The sequence below is a fragment of the Trichechus manatus genome, unplaced genomic scaffold, assembly GCF_000243295.1.
Source record: "Trichechus manatus latirostris isolate Lorelei unplaced genomic scaffold, TriManLat1.0 scaffold00175, whole genome shotgun sequence".
In the NCBI taxonomy this organism is placed as follows: domain Eukaryota; kingdom Metazoa; phylum Chordata; class Mammalia; order Sirenia; family Trichechidae; genus Trichechus; species Trichechus manatus.
In genome coordinates, this window is record NW_004444111.1 from 2,123,554 (window position 1) to 2,144,546 (window position 20,993).

At 35.4% G+C, this 20,993-nt stretch overlaps 1 protein-coding gene across 1 annotated transcript in view; it reads left to right on the forward strand.

Annotated features, from left to right (window-relative positions):
* Positions 1-20,993, forward strand: part of CCDC178 (coiled-coil domain containing 178) — a 477,152-nt gene that overhangs the window by 161,478 nt on the left and 294,681 nt on the right. Inside the window, exons 16-17 of the mRNA XM_004386900.1 lie at positions 11,749-11,894; positions 15,614-15,773. Coding sequence (XP_004386957.1) covers positions 11,749-11,894; positions 15,614-15,773 — 306 coding nt within the window. The remainder of the gene's footprint in view (positions 1-11,748; positions 11,895-15,613; positions 15,774-20,993) is intronic.

The window sequence follows — 20,993 nt, forward strand, 5'->3', positions numbered from 1 at the left end:
AACATGGGTGTGCATATATCTATTCATGTGATGGCTCTTATTTCTCTGGGATATATTCCAAGGAGCAGGATTGCTGGATCGGTACTTCTACTTCTAGGTTATTAAGAAAGCACCAAATTGATTTCCAAAGTGTGTGTACCATTTTACATTCCCACCAACAGTGTATAAATGTTCCAGTCTCTCTACAACCTCTCCAGCATTTATTATTTTGTGTTTTTTTGGATTAATGCTAGCCTTGTTGGGATGAGATGATATCTCATTGTCAGTTTACTAATTCTTTATGTTAATGAAAGTAGTTCAAGCAAACTTAGTTTTAGGTGGATGCCTCTCATTTCTAATTGGTTCTGCATACACATACACATGCACACACACACCTAATCTCTGTTTTTTCTCTCTCTTACAATGTCTTTTCCATTGGTCTAGTTTGTCACGGGCATAGCCCTGAGTCAAGATACAATACAAAGCAAAATCGATATTCAGTCATGGTGAATTCTACTGCTTTTTGCAATTGCCATGCTGACTCCTATTGCTTAGGGATTTAGGGAGAAATGAAGAAAAAGTAAGGAAGGAAGTGGGAATGAAGGAGGAAGGGAGGGAGGAAAAAAAGGAAGGAAGAGAGGGAAGGAGAGAGGAGAGAAAAGAGGTAGGAAAGGAAGAGAGGGAAGGAGGAATGAAGGTAAGAAGAAAAAGAAGTTGAAGTTGAACTTAATAAAAATAGCATGATTACACTTTTATTCAATGGATAGAATCTTTTATTAAAAGATGACATATATCTATTGTTTAAACCACAAAGAAATAATGTGAGATTTCAATATTACCAAATATCATATTTTACATAAATGTCCTTATAAACTAGCAAGAATATCCTTTTAAGATATAGTACATTAACTCATTATCATGCCATAATTATATTAATAATTTGAAAATATAGTTTAACATTGAAAAAAAGACAAAAATTTAATTTCAAAAAATTTACATAACTCCTAAAATTTCATAAAAATGTACTTAACTCTTGAAGTTTTTAAACTAGCTACTAGTAAGATTTTGTTCCCAGAAAGCATCTTCATTCAGCCAATTAAAGTGAATTTTTTTCCCTTTATCTTACTACTGACCTCTTATAGATAGCCTTTATTTAGTTTATCAGGTAAAATAAAGTATTAATTCTATGCAGTAAAATGATACTGTGTTTCACTAGGGAAAACAGCTCCGCTGTCTTCTGTTTTCATGAAAATTGTGTGGAGGATAATGTTTCTAAATTATATTATCAGAGCCACAGCTCATATAGAGATATCTCAATAAGAAGTACAACTCAAGGGACAAAATATAATTTTAAAAGATTTCCATTTTTCTTCCCATTTCTCGAAGGATATTAAATGACTTAAATTACTATGACATCCTCATCACTCCCAAGCAATGTCTCCTACATACCTCTTTTTCCTTCCTCTTAATGTTCTCACAGTGTGAACTAAGTGCCTCTCGTCCATAAATTTCCTGAAAAATCACCCTTCCCATTTGCCTTTTTTCCATCTCACTTCCCCCTATTTTCCCAACTCTGTAGCAAGAATATTTTAAAATAAGACAATGCTCTACATTCTACCTTGGTGAGTAGTGTCTGGGGTCTTAAAACCCTGTAAGTGGCCATCTAAGATACTCCACTGGTCTCATCCCTTCGGGAACAAGGAAGAATGAAGAGAACAGGATACAAGGAAAAGATTAGTCTGAAGGACTAATTGTCCACAGCTACCAAGGCCTCCACCAGACTGAGTCCAGTACAGCTAGATGGTGCCCAGCTACCACCACTGACTGCTCTGACCAGGATCACAACAGAGGGTTCTGGACAGAGCTGGAGAAGGATGTAGAGCATAATTCTAACTCACAAAAAAAAGACCAGATTTACTGGCCTAAAGGAGACTGGAGAAACCCCGAGAGTATGGCCCCCAGACACCCTTTTAGCTCAGTGGTAAAGCTACCTCCGAGGTTCACTGTTCAGCCTGGAAGTGGACAGCCCCGTAAAACCAAATGAGACTAACGAGGTACAGGAGTCTAGTGACAAGGGCCAGAAGGCAGAAGGGGACAAGGAAGCTGGTGATAAGGAACCCAAGGTTGAGTAAGGATATTGTTGATGTGTTGTGAGATTGGTAACCGTTGTCATAGGGCAACATTTGTAGTAACTGTTAAATGAGAAACTATTTTGTTCTGTAAGACTTCATCTTAAGTGAGAAAACAGCACAATTGGAAGAGCGTAGTCAATGTCACTGAACCGTGTATGTAGAAATTTTTGTAACAGTGTATCTTTGGCTATGTGTATTTTCACCAAAAAAAAAAGTTGAGAAGTTAGAGGGTTAATATGTTGTGGGGTTGTTAACCAATGTCATAAACCAACATGTGTACTACTGTTTCATGAGAAACTATTTGTTCTGTAAGCCTTCACTTGAAGTACAATAAAAGAAAAAAAAAAAAAAGAATACTTTAAAATACCAGTCCAACAAAGGCAGAACTTACTTTCTCCAGTGGGGATGGGAAGACAACCCAAATTTAACTGGCAGAGTCAACATCTTCTTTGGCCAATAGAGGGAGAAGAAAGATGATAGCACTCATACTTTGATATTTTGGTCTTATTATGCATGAGTTTAGTGTTACTACATATCAACTGGGGACCCTTGTGGCGCAGTGGTTAAAAGCTTGGCTACTAACCAAAAGGTTGGCAGTTTGAATCCACCAGCCACTCTATGGAAACCCTATAGGGCCATGTCCTATAGGGTCACTATGAGTCGGAATCAACTCGATGGCAATAGGCTTGGTTTATATGTCAACTAGGAGAGCTACTGGCATAGTAGTTAAAGGACTTGCTGCTAACTGAAAGGTCGGTGGTTCAAATCCACCAGCCACTTTGCAGGAGAAAGATGTGGAAGTCTGCTTCTGTAAAGATTACAGCCTTGGAAACTCTGTGGGACTGTTCTATTCTGCCCTACAGCGTTGCTATGAGTTGGAATTGACTTGACAGCTACAGGTTTATATATCAACTGGAATCCCTGAGTGATGCAATCAGTTAAGTGCTCCATTACTAACTGAAAGGTTGGCTGTTTGAACTCACTCACAGATACCTGGGAAGAAAGACCTGGTGATCTACATTCGAAAGGTCACAGCCTTGAAAACCCTATCGAATGTAATTCTACTCTGCTGCACATTGGGTCGCCATGAGTTGGAATCGACTTGAGGGCAGCTGGTTTAGTTTTTTTTATGTATTAAGCACTATGTTCAATATACCTCCAGATAAAGGAGTGAGTATCTTCTCTGATGAAGGTGATTCAGAGTGTGTGGCGATGAGGATAGAGAGTGGAACTCATCCTCTCTGAGAAAAAAAGGAAGTGGCTGAATTCCAGGGTTGTCATGGGATTTATTTGGGGCAGAGGAGACTCTATAACAAGCAGCATCTTTGCCTCTGTGTGGTACTCAAGGCTTAGTGGATTTATCTGAAAAAAAAGCAAGAGTGTGATTAGATTCAAGTATGCCCAAGAAAGTATGCTTGCTAGTAATACCTGTAAGAAAGAACACAGACTAGAATTTGGGGATTAGTAGTAGAAAATGGAAGGTGTAATTGTTCCAGCTGTAAAACATGACTGGGTCATTCAGAACAGGAAAAAAAAAAAACTTCTCACCGCAGCATGGATGATGTTTTCAACCAATGCTGTCGGTATAAGTCTGGTAGTTCATCCACCTCTTATCATCATCGTCATTATCAACATCATTAATTGAGGGATTTCACTGTGCTAACAAATGTTAAACACATGGCTCAGATCATCTCACTGAAGTCTCACAGAAATTCTGTGAAGTACTACTTACGATTCCGTTTATACCAATTAGAGAGTTGAGGTTTAGAGAAGTTAATTAATTTCCCGTGTAGCAAGAACCCCTTTCTCTCCGATCTCAAAACTCATGTTTGCTCTTACCTACTATGTATACTGGAGCCCTGGTGGCACACTGGTTAAGAGCTCAGCTGTTAATCAAAAGGTTGGCAGTTCGAATCCACTAGCTGCTCCTTGGAAACCCTATGGGTCAGTTCTACTCTGTCCTACAGGCTCGTTATGCATCGGAATCGACTCATGACAATTTTTTTTTTTTTTTACTATGTATACTGATATCCCATGTGAATTCTTCCAGCAGCAGTGGCAAAGTTCATGAGACGGTTATGATACAGAGAAAATAGTAAAGGCTTTGGAGTCAGAGAAATCTAGTTTCTACCCATCTACACCCTTACTAGTTGTGTAATCTTGGCCTCGTTGTTTAACATCTCTGAATTTCAGATTTTTCTATTGTAAAATCTATATAATATTAACAATTTTGCAATGCTATTGTGAGTCATAAAAGGCACAATTCAAATACAATGCTTGATATAGTAAAAAAACAAAAAAAAAACCAAACCCACTACCATGCAGTTGATTCCAATCATAGCAACCCTATGGGACAGAGTAGACCTGCCCCACTGGGTTTCCAAGGCTGTAATCTTTACGGAAGCAGATTGCCACATCTTTCTCCCAAGGAGTGACCAGTAGGTTCCAACCACGGACCTTACAGTTAGCAGCCGAGCGCTTTAACCACTGCACAACCAGGGCTCCTGCTTAATACAGTAATTGGCGCAAATCGGTACTCTGTAACACCCAATAATTGTTTAACCTCCCCCGCCCCCCGCTTGTCTTTCCTACAAAGTAGAAGGAAGGATTTTGTAGTGGACTAGATAGTACCATGTTTCTATAGATGGGCCAATGTACAGAGTGAGACGTTTGTTAATATCTGAAATCCAAATTTTACCCTCAAGCAGGTATGTAGACAACATGAACAAATGGCTATGTATCGGAGGGCTTCAGGGAGTTTTCCCTATTCAGAAATGTCTCACCCCCTTGAAAATCCTTGTCTGATATTCTAACTTTAAAGATTCACTGGATATGGGGGAGTGGAGCCAGTTCATATTGCCATTAACTTGCCATCCTCTGGATATATTTTCAAGGTCACACCAATAGGATCTGTTGGTGGACAGAATATGGGCTCTGAAAGAAAGTTGTTATCATATCATTTAAAAAAAAATGGCCCTGTACTAGACCACAAAAGAAATCTCAACAAATTTCACAGAGGGAAAAATAATAATGACAATAACAACAACAATGATAATGATAGCTGATATTTGTTGCATGTTTTCCATGTCCAGGCATTGTTTAGGAGCTCACATATATTCTCTATTTGTCTTCATGATAATGCTATAAAGAGTGTGCTAATATTATATCTATTCCATAGATGACGAATCTGATGTGAGTGTTTTAATGAACTTGTACAGGTTGACACAACTTGTTAGTGGGTAGTGGTGGAGTTGGGATTCCTATCCACCCGGTCTGGCACTGGAGCCTTAACCATTACATTGTACTGGTCAAATCATCCAGATTACTTTTATTCACCAAAATGCAGTAACATTAGAAATCAATAACAAAAAATATAGCAAAAAAAAAAAAAAAAAAACCACAGGTACATATATATATGTATACACTACTAGAAAAATTTTTTCAAATCACATTTTCATTATTCATTTGCTTGTACATTAAAGAGTAATTAAAATACAATTATTTATTTATAAATGACCAATAGTTACACTGTATAGTAAAATTTATAGGATGGGTGAAGATAATACTTTGACATTACAACTAAATGAGTCTGGTAAGAAAAACTAAAAATATTTGGCATATCTACTAATGAAGAAAAGAGAAAAATATGAACAGCCGTGGAAATGAATAAAAGGGACAAAGTTACATATAGTAGTGAATTAAAAAAAATACTATTTTTATATAGCAATTTGTTAAAAATCTAAATAAAGTTGATACATTTATAAAACACACATGATGAAAGAGGGTCAAGAGAAAAAACATATAATAGGAATAGATCAATAATTACAGAAGAAATTGAATTTGTTCACTCTACCACTAAAAGAAAACAAGCCGAGATGTTTTATAGGCTGACCTATGAGTCAGTTACAGAACATAATAAGCATGGAAATATCTTCTAAAGTGAACTCTGTAGTAATATTATAACCCTGAAACCATAACTGAAAAATAATATCACAAAAAAATCTATAGGTAATCTCACTTATGATCATAAATGGTAAGATCTTAAATATATCAGCAAATTGAATTTTACAATATGCTAACAAAGAATATGCTATACAAAATAAAGTTCCTTTGAAGAATGTGAAAATGATTCTACATTAAAAAACTTACTAATATATCTCACTACATTTACATAAAAAAGGAAATTAGCCTAAAATATTTGATGACATTCTATACACACTCATGATTAAAAAAAAAACTTAAATGTTTAGAAATAGAATACAGTATGTTCCAACAAACATTATATTTAATGATAAAACTTTAGAAATATTTCCATTAAAATAAGGAACAAAACATTCATGTCAGCTCTTATTACTCAGCATAGTACGGTTATTAATAAAAAATTACTTGTGACACACAGCACAACAGATAAAACATATGTGTCCAGCACTGTAGTCGAAAGCCAAAAATATTAACTAACAATTGCCAAATGCAGTATATCTATGATATAAACAAGTTCCAGTGAAAAATATGGCTGAATGCTTGTTTTGTGTTTGATGTCATAGAAAGTACTAGGAGTTGGAGTGTCAGAGATGCTAATCTTCTTTAGTTTGCCCTTCAAATTAATTTGTATTTTCAATTACTATTGAGCACTTATAATGCGTCAGACATTGTGGAAAGTTGCTGGAGATGGAGAAATGGAAGGAAGAGTTGTTTCACTCAAAAAGCCCTTCATCTTGTTGAGGGCGCAAGCAAAGAAACTGGCAGCATTAATATATTGTGAACATAGAGCCATGACGGACGGACAGTAAGATATGAGAGGATCACAGAGAAGGAAACCGACAGAACTGAGGGAATGGAGGGCTTTCCAGGGGAGGTGATGTCTAAAAAGGAGACTTAACCTATTAAATGGACTTAAAAACTTATCTTGCATGGTGCTGTGGAGAATTGAGTAACAGTCACAAAAAACCTAAATGAATAATTGGCAATGAAAGTATTAAACAAATGTTGTTATTATCGTATATTTATTAACCTGATGAAAAAAATGAGGTAAGGGCATTTTAGAAACAGATACTTTTTTTGAAAAACAAAGAGATCATGAGAGAATGCTGTGTATTTGTGGAATTGCATGTATTTCAGTATAGCCAGCCAGCAGGGCACCTGCTAAAGAATGAAAAGAGATGAAGCTAGTGAGATGGGTAATGCTCAGATCAAAACCCACCTGTGTGCCATGCTATTGAATTCCATTCTAAGGAAGCTTGCAAGCTATTATAATATGAAATATCATTAATTAACATTTATTATGCACTAATTATGCTGGGTGAGGCCCTTGGTTGCTGCAAATGTTTAAGTGCTTGGCTACTAACTGAAAAGTTGGCAGTTAGAATCCACCCAGTGGTGCCTCAGAAGAAAGCCCTAACAATCTACTTCTGAAAGATCACAGCCATTGAAAACCCTATGGAGCACAGTTCTACTCCAGATCACATGGGGTCACCATGAGTCAGAACAACTTAATGGAAACTGGAAAAAAAATTACACTCCTTGGTGTACAAACAATGCTATAGTCACCATTTTGGTCTTCTAAGAACTAAAATTCAAAGGCAAATAATTGTATCTCCTATTGTATATAAGCATTTCAAGCTAAACAGTATTACTAACTTTTTATTATTTTTAATCCCACTGTAAATCTTAGGTGTATAACCTAAATTTTTTCATGCTTAGATGACATAAAAATATAATTATTAAATCTTAACTAAAATTGAAAATATAATCTGAAATATTTTAAAATGTAATTTTTATTATCTAATATATTTTTAAATACAGGGTTTGAAATTTTTGAAAAAATAAATCAGTGAAAAAAATGTTCTATAGTATAACAACAATAAAATGGAATTCAGATTTCCAGAGTCTTCCAAGCCTAGATCTCAAAGTAGCTTTGGGTGGAAAGCCTCTAAATTGTTCAAACCTGTGTCACCCAGGTTAGAGAAAAAACAGTGCCAAAAGATAGTTAAATTATAAATACATTGTTTTCATGGCTCTAGTCCAGTTTGCTCTGGTGACATTTCAGCATTTCTCAAAAGACTTACAAACAGTTCTTCGGTCCCCAAGTTCAATCTCACTCATGAAATGCAGATTTGTACTCTTGACCAACATGTGGCACCCAACAGTTTCTTCTCTGTAGATCCAGCTCACTATGAGGACATCTCCACTCAGTTTTGATGTTGTGGAGGAAGATATGTTGCCCGTGTTTACCAAAGCCTCATTGGTGGTACCTACTGAAGGTTGTTGTTGTTAGGTGCTGTTGAGTCTGTTCCAACTCATCGCAACCCTATGTACACCAGAACAAAGATTGCCAGATCCTGTGCCATCCTCACCATCTTTGTTATGTTTGAGCCTGTTGTTGTAGCCACTGTAATAATCCATCTCGTTGAGGGTTTTCCTCTTTTTTGCTGACCCTCTACTTTACCAAGCATGATGTCCTTCTGCAGGAGATGGTCCCTCCTGCTAACATGTCCAAAGTATATGAGACGACGTTTCGCCATCCTTGCTTCTAAGGAACATTCTGGATGTGCTCTTCCAAGACAGATTTGTTTGTTCTTTTGGCAGTCCATGGTATATTCAATATTCTTCACCAACACCATAATTTGAAAGCATCAATTCTGCTTCAGTATTCCTTATTCATTGTCCAGATTCCACATGCCTACGAGGCAATTGAAAATACCATGGCTTGGGTCAGGTGCACCTTTGTCCTCAAAGTGATATCTTTACTTTTTAACACTTTAAAGAGGTCTTTTGCAGCAGATTTTCCCAAAGCAATACGTTGTTTGATTTCTTGACTCCTGCTTCCATGAGCGTTGATTGTGGATCCAAGTAAAATGAAATCCTTGACAACTTCAGTATTTTCTCCGTTTATCATGACATTGCTTATTGGTCCAGTTGTAAGGATTTTAGTTTTCCTTATGTTAAGGTATTGTCCATACTAACCTGGAAAAGGTGCGAGAATGCAATTTTTGCTTTTCACTGTTATCTGCAGAAGTGCACTGCCTCCTTCTTTCCTTTACTGTAAAATCCTCTGGGGCCCCCTTCAGTATTACTGAATTGGCTGATATGGTGCAAATTGTTGACACCATTGCTTCTGAGATCTTCTAAGTCTCCTATAAGAATTCTCATTTAAGACTAAGACATGAATTATGAAATCTGATCAAAAGTCGAGTTTAGTGACAGATAATATGCTCTACATAGAGTCACCCATCCCCTCTGTCTTAGTTATCTAATGCTGCTATACCAGAAATACCACAGGTGGATGGTTTTAACAAACAGAAAATTATTCTCTTACAGTTCAGGAGGCGAGAAGTCCGAATTCAGGATGCTAGCTCTAGGGAAAAGCTTTCTTTGTCCGTCAGCTCTGGTGGAAGGTCCTTGTCTCTTTTCAACATCTGTGGGACCAGTGTTCCTTGGAGATCTCCATGTGTCTTGGCATCAATCTTTTCCTGGGTGTAGGAGGTTTTCAGCGTAGGGACCCCAGGACCAAAGGACACGCTCTGCTCCCGGCTCTTCTTTCTTGGTGGTAGTGAGGTCTCTCTACTCTCTGCTTGCTTTTCTCTCCTTTTGTCTCATGTAGGCTAAAAGGTGTGACCCAAGCAAGGGTGTGACTTGAGCAAGGCTGTGATTCATGGTACACCCCGCACTAATCCTGCCTTATTAACCTATAGAAGTTTAGGATTTACAATACATAAAATGGAATAATTACACGATACCATAACATGGGGGACAATTATATCAGATCACAAAATGGAGGTCAATTATACAATATTGGGAATCATGGCCTAACCAAGTTGACATGTATTGTGCGGGGATAAAATTCAATCTACTACACCCTCTGAATCCTACCTACTTACTTTAATCCATACTTGTGCCACTCCACACCCTCTTTCTTTAGGTTTACTTTTCCCCAGGAATATCATAATACTCCAATTAAAAAAAAAACAAAAAACTAAACCTGTTGCCGTTGAGTCAATTCTGGCTCATAGTGACCCTAAAGGACAGAGTAGACCTGCCCTATAGGGTTTCCAAGGAGTGCCTGGCAGATTCGAACTGCTGACATTTTGGTTAGCAGCCATAGCTCTTAACCACTATGCCACACTCCAATAGGCCTGTTGAAAAATCCCAGCTACCCATCTCTCAACTGCATTCTGGTATAAGAAAAACTCTTTAAAAAATCACCTATATGAGACCAAACTATCAACAATTACTTTATGTAAAAAGACAGGGCAACTAGATTAATGAGAGTGGAACAACCAGAATGGAAATAATGACAATGTTTCTGCATTTTGAAGAATGTAACCAATGTCCTTGAATGACTTGTGTAGAAATTCTTGAGTGAGAACTTAAACTGCTGTTTAAACCTTCACCGAAAACACAATAACAATTTTTTTTAAAAAGCAAAACAAACAAAAATCCCAACACCTCATTAGTAGAAAAGTGCCAGAACGTCCAGAAAAAGGAAAGAAAACAGAGAGGATTTAAAGATTCAAATATAATACCCAATGTTCAAAATTTTGGACAAAAAGCAGATTTTTTTATGAGAGAATAAATATAAAAGGTTAGCCAGTCCACTGGAAATCCATAAGAGTAGAGAAAAATAGGAGTTTGTGGCGGAGGAAATGGAGGAAAATAGGAGAAAAGAAAGCTGTAGAGTTCTGTGGAATCAGTTGGGTGAGAAGAACTAATTATAAGCAATGATGGACATGGGAAGCAACATTGGGTTAGTAAAAGTCAGTCAGTCAGTCAGTCAGTCCATCAATATAAACTCCAATGGTCATGAAAGGATCATGCAAAAATAGATGCAAAATCAGATATTCAATCTGGAATTGCACAGGCCAGCTTTGGAGGATTACTAAATATTTGGAGGATTATTAAATATTGACTTCTTTTGCATGAAACATCAGAACAATATATATCCTTGCCTGCTGCCTATGTACATGTTTGAAAAACAGCTAAAACATGTTTGCATCTTGGAAGTACATGTCTTTAAGATATGCATATATGTGTATGTGAGTCAGGCAAGTTTGTGAAGGAGAAACAGACAGAGAGAGAGAATAAACAGTCTGAGCCTATCTGTTCAAAAATCACATCAGCTGTAGAGGTGGGGAAGAGAATATAAACGTAAGTTGTTACTTATATTGAAGAGAAGGTACTATTTTTTGGGGATTGGTATAGTTTTTATTTCTTGTTGAAACCTAACAATTCTTTTTCTAATATATAATTTATTTTTGTTGTTGTTGTTGAGAATATACACAACAGAACATACACCAATTCAACAATTTCTACATGTTCAATTCGGTGACATTGATTACATTCTTTGAGTTGTGCATCCATTCTCACCCTGCTTTTCCGAGTTGTTCGTTCCCCATTAACACAAACACCCTGCCCCCTAAGTTTCTTATCTAACCTTTTGAGTTGCTGTTGTCAATTTGATCCCATATAGATAGATCTTAAAAGAGCACAATGCGCAAGGCAGGCATTCTTTACTGGTTAAGCTGAACTATTTACTTTTTATTGTTTACAAGGCCAACATAGTTGTGTCCCTAAAATGCAAGGAATTAAAAATCCAAGTATTTAAAATACAACACCTGTGCAATTTTTTTTTTTTTTTCAGGAAAAACGCTCAACAATTTTTAAAGAAATACATGACACAAAGAGTAAAACATCTGATTTTCAAACCAAGATAAATACATTGAATGAGGAATTAATATTAAAAGAACAGGAAAAGAAACATTTTGATGAGACACTTGACATTTTAAAGTAAGTACTTAAATTTTATCAAAATACTAAGTATATTTAATATATTATTGATAAAAGAGGTAAGATTAGGTTTCCATATTTAAAAGTTATTCTTAAAATCCTCCATATTTTCTATCATAATATTATGTAAATATACACAGGATATTTGATTTACAAAAGCATAGTCATAAATTGTATTTTTTTTTCTTCATTACTTGCTGGGTTTGTTATTGTTTGAATAACTGGGGATGTTTTTCCTTCTCCAAGTATGTGAATGTTTATTCTTTATGATATTAATGATCTTTTTAATTAATTTCAGTGTTTCTCATTTGTGTACCATGTTTAATAATTTATGGGTTTTCACCCAAACTTTTTGGATAACAGTTTTGAGGTAAAGAGTTTAGAAATAGATCTATAAAACCTCATGTAATGTATGCAAATTTATCATCTTCAAAAGCCACTTATCCAGTAATTTCTTCAGCCTGGGGCATAACCAAAGCAGAGTAGGTAAGGTGCCTGGGATAATGATCATGATCTAGGGCTCATAGGGCATCCCGTAGACCCTGGCTTAGAATTTACTTATTCTTCCTTTACTCGTCTTGGTTCTTATTTCCTATATTATAATACATTGAGAACAGAGCTGGGAGAACCATTAAGAAGTGTGCATTACTTGTATTTAGGAATGATAGTTTGATTTAAATATAGAAGTCTAACACAAACATCAGCAAAATTTTAGCTCATGACAGATAAAGTGTCAAAAAACAAAACAAAAAAAGTTATGCTCAGCCTGATATCATATAAATTAATAGATTCAAGTCAGTGCATTCAACAAGAATTTGTTTAGCTATTACCTTAGGGAAAAACTTGTTTCCAAAATGATTATCTAGCTTTATCTAAAATAGACTAAATTATATTCATCATATCCTGTAAGAAAGCAGGGGGAAAAAGTCATTTACTTTGAAAGATATTTATCCACATTATTTGAGATCTGTAAGAATATTTTTGGGCTCAAAGGTATAAACTGGAAATTATGTAATTTACACTAAATTTTTAAGATCAAATTTAGGAGCTGATGGAAATTTTTCTTCAAGAGGAATTCTTACCATTTCAAGTCTAATGTTTTACTTCATACTATGGCTGGATTTTATTGCTCGGCAGGCAGCAGTGGTGACCGTGTCCCAGTGACTCAATTCCTTCTCTAAACATGAAAAAACTCTCCCTTCCCACATGGAAGGAGGAAAAGAATAAACTGATACTATGGTATTATTTACAATTGTATTAATTAACAGCAATGATGGACAATATCAAGTATTATTTAAACCTACCATTGGTGGATTTCCTAATGTGCTATACACTTTGCTGGGCAATCTATGTACTTTTTCTTATTTAATTTTCACAACAAATACTTAAGTTATGCAATACTATTTTCCATATGCTTGCTAAGAGAAAAGATAATCAGAGACATTCAATGATTGCCTTAAGATTGCACTAATTAGTGGTAAAGCTAACTCCAACTTAAACCAAAAGAAACCCCTTTGTCTTCGAGTTGTTTCTGACTCATAGCGACCCTATAGGGCAGAGAAGAAGCCCCATAGGGTTTCTAAGGAGCATCTGGTGGATTCTAACTGCTGACCTTTTGGTTAGCAGTGGTAGCTCTTAACCACGGAGCCACCAGGGCTAACTCCAACTTAGGTCTATCCTATTTCAAAGTGTGTGCTCTTTCCACTGTGCATACTGACTCCCTGAACCACCACTGGGAAGGAGGATTACTGCAGATAGGTTGTATTATGGATAACCTACTAGTATCATCAACAGATGACCATATCAAGTTAATAATTATTAATTAAGAACCCATAGGTTGCCTAGCACCAGGCACCAAAAAGGATAAAGAAATGGCTAGTGGATAGTGTGCATACAAGTGTCTGAAAATCTTTTTAGAGAGATAAACCTTGTATATCCAACGTAATTAAAATATGATGTCACAAATCAATAGTAATCCAAGCTGCCCTTGGTTCTCCTTTAATTTTCACAACTCTTTCTTAACTAGGAAGTGGAAGGATTCAAACCCAGACCCATGAAGTTTCAGAGTTTCTTCTTTTAATTACTATGAGAAAGAAAATATTATTTTCATGCATGTACACACATAAAATATACATATACAGTATATATAATATATACATATACTTTATATAAAATGCTATATTGAATATAATGTAATCTCAAAATATTTTATATAGAGGACAAAGTAGATATGGTCAAGATATATTGAGAGTGATGTTTGCTTGCGGGAACTATGAAAGTTTATATTTTTGGTCATGCTAGTCTTTTCCTGTGTGAACTTCATTGGTTGCCTATGCTCCACCGTGTCACTATTAGTGAATACTTAGATAGGACATCACATAAGAATTCTGGATGTTGTTGGTAACAGGGCGTTTAGAGCAAGATAGAACTGGATTTGAATTCTGGTTCTATCAGTTACTGTTTTTGCTTTACAAACTACTTAACTATACTGAAGTTTAGGTTCCTCATCTGTAAATGACTGAAATGTTATTTCAGAGGGTTGTTGTTGTATTAAATGAGATAATATATTCAAAGCACTGTAATATTTTAGCTTCTTAAAAAATAATAGTTCTGCTGCCTCTGTAGCTAACTGTGCAAATGATTCAATTTTCTGTACCAGTAGAGATGAAACCAGTATGGATAACATAAGACTATGCTGAGCTTTTGTGGCTCTGCTTATTCTGGATCCTGAGTTGCTGCTCACCTGTGGAAAATTTTTTTAAGCATGCTTATTTTTGCTAGTATTATTTTAATTACTTTCTGATGCCTTTACTCCCAGTGTTGCTTCTTTTATAACTACCAATTTTACCATAAAAATTGGCATTTTGCCTTTGTATCAAGATGTATTTGGCTGCAAATAAAAATACACACACATACATTCAGATGCCATCTTAAACAATAGGGAAATGTATCGTCTTATGGAATAGGAAGCCCGTGGGTAGGAAAGCTTCAGAGTTGGTTGGTTCTGCAGCTCAGTGCTAAGGACTCATTCGTTTTTCTTTTTCCATTTTGGCTGTTATCAGCAAATCTGAAGCATGACACCTTGTTCACATTTAGTGGATGTGAACCTCTTCTTCCCCATAGAATAGACCCTTCCCTTTCATCTTATGGAGCCATCTTAATATATGTGCTCACTGCAGACAATTAACCATGAGATGACTGGCTTTAACCTAATTAGAATGTATCCCTGGAGTTACATGAGGTTCTGTTGGAATAAGGACAGAACAGAAGGATGCTGAGTATGCAGCCAAGAGAAACCAGTAAATTTCTCCATAAATTTTCTTCCACCTGGATCATTTAGATGTAGCTATATGGATTTAGGGTGCTGCAAACAGTTAAGCACTTAGCGGGTAACAGAAAGGTTGGTGGTTCGAACCCACCCAGACATGCCTTGGAAGAAAGTCCTGGAGATCTGTTTCTGAAAGGTCACAGCCATGAAAACCCTATAGAGCAAAGTTGTACTCTGTAAACCTGGGTTCACCATGAATTGGAATAGACTCGACAGCAACTGATTTGATTGGTTGGTATATGGAAGTAGGTCTTAGAAAGGGATTAGGAAACTTTTCCAAGGCCCGTCAGCTCTAGTATTTTTCAATAATGGGTCTTTAAAAATGTATCTTAAACATATTTTATTAAGTATGTTTAACTGATTAGTGGCAAATGCAACTTTTTCTTCATAGGGATAAATTTGTAAGTGTAAGATTTACAAAAGAACATGCGCAAGCTGTGTTTGATCAGCTCAACAGTGAGAAAAGAGCCTGTCGAGAGAGAGTCCATGAGGAAGAAGAGAGATTTAGGGTGCTCATTTCCATGAGGCAAAAAACTCTGGAAGAAATTAAAGTAAGTATCATTTTTGGACCATTTTAAAATGAGAGAAATATAGTGATAGTCCAATTGGAAGCTAGTTTGAGGCACACATTTTTCATCCGGAAGTAGCAAAGATGTTTAGATTTTTAAAAATAAATTTGTTAGCACAATAAACATGTAACTTTGCATTTTTCCTTCTAAGTCATGACAATATTTTTATATGGAATATTATACTTTCACTGCATTCTATATGTACTCCCATTGTATTATTGTGCTTTATTTTATTTTGAAATCTGCTTATTTAAAGATGCAGGTTACATTTATTCTATGGTTATTTTAATGTTTTTAATGGAAGATATGAGAATAGCTGCATTTTTGTTTCAGAATAATCATACTTTGAATTCTTACCAGCTGGTTTTTTTAAGAAATGGGAATATTTAATGCTCTTTTTCTCTAGAAAATTTTACATAATGCTTTAATCATACGGAAGATTTACTAGCAGAAACAGGGAAACCCTATGATAATGTGTCTTTTTAGATATGAGTTCTTACTAATCAAGTTTTATAAAGCTATAAATATTGAACTTATTATATAGACTATAATTAAATGATATGCATTTTAGTTTAATGATTCCTATTCCATTTTACATTTTTAATAGTTTTTGTAACATGTAAGTGCAATGAATAATAATACTATAAGATTTCAATATATTTATAAATATTGTTTAATTTTTGAGAGATACAATGAGAAGTTTTTCCTAAAAATTAGAGAATACTCCTGTAATTTATTAAAACTATTTCCTGTAGACTTTTAACGATATGTGTAATGTCATCATCATTTTATCAGCTATTCTTTGACCTTGATATTTTTATGTTCAACTATAAGCTATTCAGTTTTCTTCCATTTTTACATATTCAAAGACAATGCTATTAGACAACAAAGAAAGATAATTTGGAACAAATGTACATTGAATAAGTAAGTACGTGAATGAATGAAACCACCATCCTTAATGATTTCTCTGTGATCCCCTCCTATAAGAAAATTATTAATAAAGTTAAAGAGAAATGCTTTTAATAATGGTGCCAAGTAACCTTCTTCCGTTTTAAATGTGACCATGACATAGAAAAAAATATATACACACACACACACATCTGAAAATATGAAAATAATTGGTGCCATCTAGTGGCAGTAAATGGCGCTTCCTCTTGGAGGAGTTCTAGGACTTCGATGGCTGAGTCTCAGATATGAGATGTGTGAATGGACACCCCTCAAAATGAGAAGGCTTAAATTATTTACTGACTTAAGCATCATTCTCCGCCTCATATCTTACCACAGCAGTAGAATTAGTTGTTTGAATCCAGTCACATTTACCGATCATGCTGGTGCTGAGAACAGAGTGGGATCTCAATAATCATTTATCGACTGGCATTTCAGCACTTTGATGGAACAATAATAATTAGTGAAACGGCAAGGTATGGTCAGCAGGAGAGAGATGAATAAAAAATTCTGTATCACCAACTTCTAAATAATTGAGATTTGTATTTGTTTGCATCAGAAAGCCTGTTCTTGCCATCCCATTTTGAAGTGTACCCACCCCAAGCATTTGAACCCATCACATGATTTCAATTTTTTTTAAGCATTAATCTCTATCTGAATTGATTTTGCTCATTTATTTTACCCTGCTTGTTGTTTGCCTCTCTCCTGCTGTAAGGTTTTTTCTGTTAGGACAGGGAATTCTCATTCTTCTCTGTATACTAAAAGCTCAGAATGATGCCTGACACTGGGTAGGCACTCAATAAATACTTGTTGAATGAATGAATGCTTTTTTGATAACATGCCTTCCCACATGCATGGCAATGCTTGAAAGCAGTAGCATTTCAGGGATACTTGCTACACTATTACCAGCCTGATACTTTAGTGACCACTTATGCTGTACGTAGAAGCTGAATCTCTAAATTGTCTATTGCTTTCTAGCAATAAAAGGCTCCGTTACATACCTCAATAAATCTTCTCAAATCACCTTGCTTTATATGAAATTGTCTCTTATCATTTGCTGGGATAGCTCTTTGTCATGCATTCACCTTATATAGACTAGAAGCATAGTCTGCCCATGCAGGATTTAGAGACTGATATGCTTATCATTACTAATATTATCAATCTAAGGATAATATCCAATATTGGTGATTAAATAGTGGAAAGACAATGTGATCCCTGATAGCAAACCCTTTCTCATCCCTATTTAGAAATTGGAGAAAATAAACGATTGTAAATGTATATATAATATAAAGCATTCTTGGAAAGAAATGTCTTATGAAAGACATCATTATAATTTATTACTAATAAGGGGTGTCCCCCCTGGACAAAAAAATTGATCACAATTATGGATAATTGGAAGCAATTGTTTAGTAAAAGACTTTATAAAAGCCACAATAGAATTAATGGAGAATATGAGAAAACACACCAGAGAATTAAAAAAATACAAAGAGTTAATAAAAGAGTTTAATAAAAAATATACGCACACTTCAAATAACATACAATATGATTCTGGAGTTAAACTCAGTCTCTTTTCAGTAAATAATTTCTTACCATGTATCTTTATTTTTTTAATTTTAAAAATTTTATTTATTTTGTTGTTGTTGAGATATACACAGCACAGCATACACCAATTCAACAGTTTCTACATGTACAATTCAGTGACAGTGATGACAGTGATTCTTTGAGTTGGTCTGAGTTGTTACTCCCCCATTAACATAAACTCACTGGCCCCTAAGTTTCCTATCTATCTTTCAAGTTGCTGTTGTCAGTTTGATCCCATATAGATAGATCATGAAGGAGCACAATGCTCAAGGCAGACATTCTTTACAAGTTGAGCTAAACTATTGTTTGGTTTTAAGAAGACTTCGGGGGATAATTTTTGGTTTAAGGTTTAAATATTATTTCAGGGCAGTAGTTTCAGGGGTTCATCCAACCTCCATGGCTCCAGAAAGCCTGGAGTACATGAGAATTTGAAATTCGGTTCTGCATTTTCCTTTTGATCAGGATTCTTCTATAGAATCTTTGATCAAAATGTTCAGTAATGGTAGCTGGGCACCATCCAGTTCTTCTGGTCTCATGGCAAAGGAGGCAGTTGTTCATGGAGGCATTTAGCCACACAGTCCATATCCTCCTTCTATTCCTAATTCTCCTTCTTCCTCTGTTGCTCCAGGCATATGTCTTCAAATGGTAGATTTGTTTTTTTATGTCATGGTATTTTTACTGCCTAGAATTTGCAAATGCAATTGCTAAAAATTTCAAGCTTTCAATACAACATGGTCATCAGTTAGAGTGCTATAGTTCTAGCTACACTCTTCCTCTTTGCTTCTGGAATGATCCATGCAAAGCTGGAGTTTAAGACATTTTAACCAGTTATGTGCCATCTTCAGATGCCGTCTTCAGACATCTCTCTCTTTTCTGTGTCAATGCCTTTTCTTTGCACGTTCTTCTGTAGTCTCACTCTCCTCCCTAAAATTTAGGTTGTGATTTGAGGAGTGACAGAAGAAGAATTTCTAGATTGAGTTTTGGCAGAGATAATCTGCCAATACTTTGCAGAGTTTATTGATTTTTAGTTTGCTCCATATTTTACCCTCTCAGGAAATACCTCTTCCCTGGCTATAGCAGTTCCAAATTTGGCTACTAAATCATTTTTTGACCCTTTCATGTGGAAAATTCTTAGCTTAATATAGAGGCAGTGACTCACTGCTTCATTGGACAGCCAGGTACTGGAATAGTGAAAATCAGAAACAAACTTAATCTCTCAGAGAATTTTAAAGATTATTATAATTTTAAAAATTATTCCACCATGGGTCACTCATCATTTCTTCATTCATACAATTATTTTCTGAGAACATGAGTACTCCTATGTTCAAGGCACCAAATGGTGGATGGCCAAAACCATAGCCTCACTTTTAACAAGGTGATCTCCAGGGAAATAGAAGATGTAAAAAACAGACATGAATATAGTGACAAACACTCCAATTACAAACAATAAATTGTGCCTCTGGATCACTACCCTGGTATATTAGAGATTCTAAATAAAAACATCATAGATTCTGTGGTTTCAATAATGGGAAATGAATATGTGAAAAACCTGGAAACATTTATAGGAAGTGACCAATGAATATTCCAGGTTAAAATAATTTGCCTTAATGATAACCTTACTGTCACCAAAGAGATTTTTCTTAGCAACATGAAATAAAATAAGAACATGGTTTTCATAATTAAATTTCTTTCAACAAATACTTCTAATAGGATATTAATTACCAATTCATCATACCCTGGTGGCAGAGTGGTTAAGTGTTTGGCAACTAGCCAAAAGGTCAGCAGTTCAAATCCACCAGCAGCTCCTTGGAAACCCTATGGGGCAGTTCTACTCTGTCCTATAGGGTTGCTATGAGTCAGAATCAACTTGACGGCAATGAGTTTTTTGGTTTTAATGTGAATTAAAAATGTGATTTAGAAAAATCACTCATTTTTTATAAGTAACTTGTTGAAATCTATAACTTTTTGAGGAATGAAAGTTTAAATTTGAGTGTTGGTGAGAAAAGACTGCTAATTTTGCATCAGAAAACACTAACACTACAGTTTTTGCACAGATCCAGTGCTGCAGTGAACATAATGGCTTAAAATCAGGGGAGAATAACACTAGAATATAGGAGAAGGATGGACATGAGGATAGGTGAATCCCGAAATAAATTTATGTTGAACGTTTGCTTACAGCATGATCCATTAAACAAAGAAGCAGCTTGTCTTGGTTTCACATTTCTCTCTCGCATCATGTCGCACTGTGCTGATGTGGCCCATGATTACTGCTGATACTGTGTTAAAGCCCTGTAGATAAATTTTCAATAAGTTTTTTTTTTTTTTTTTTTGACTGATAACTAACCACAATTTTTAGCTTAAAGAAAAAATTACCTAGAAACATCTATTGCAAATGATTGGCTATAATCCATTTCAGTTGTTCTATACATTGATATTTTTTCCTGTGTACTTGTGATAATATTTTATGAACAGACTTTGAATATTATGATTTTCCTGGTAACATTAATTTCCAAGTAGAGTTGCCACTTTATTTATTTTTTATTTTTTCCCATGCAAAAATTTATATATACATTGTTATGTGACTCTAATTGCTCTCCCCATACTGTGACAGCACACTCCTCCTTTCCACCCCTGATTCCCCATGTCCATTCAACCAGCTCCTAACCCTCTCTGCCT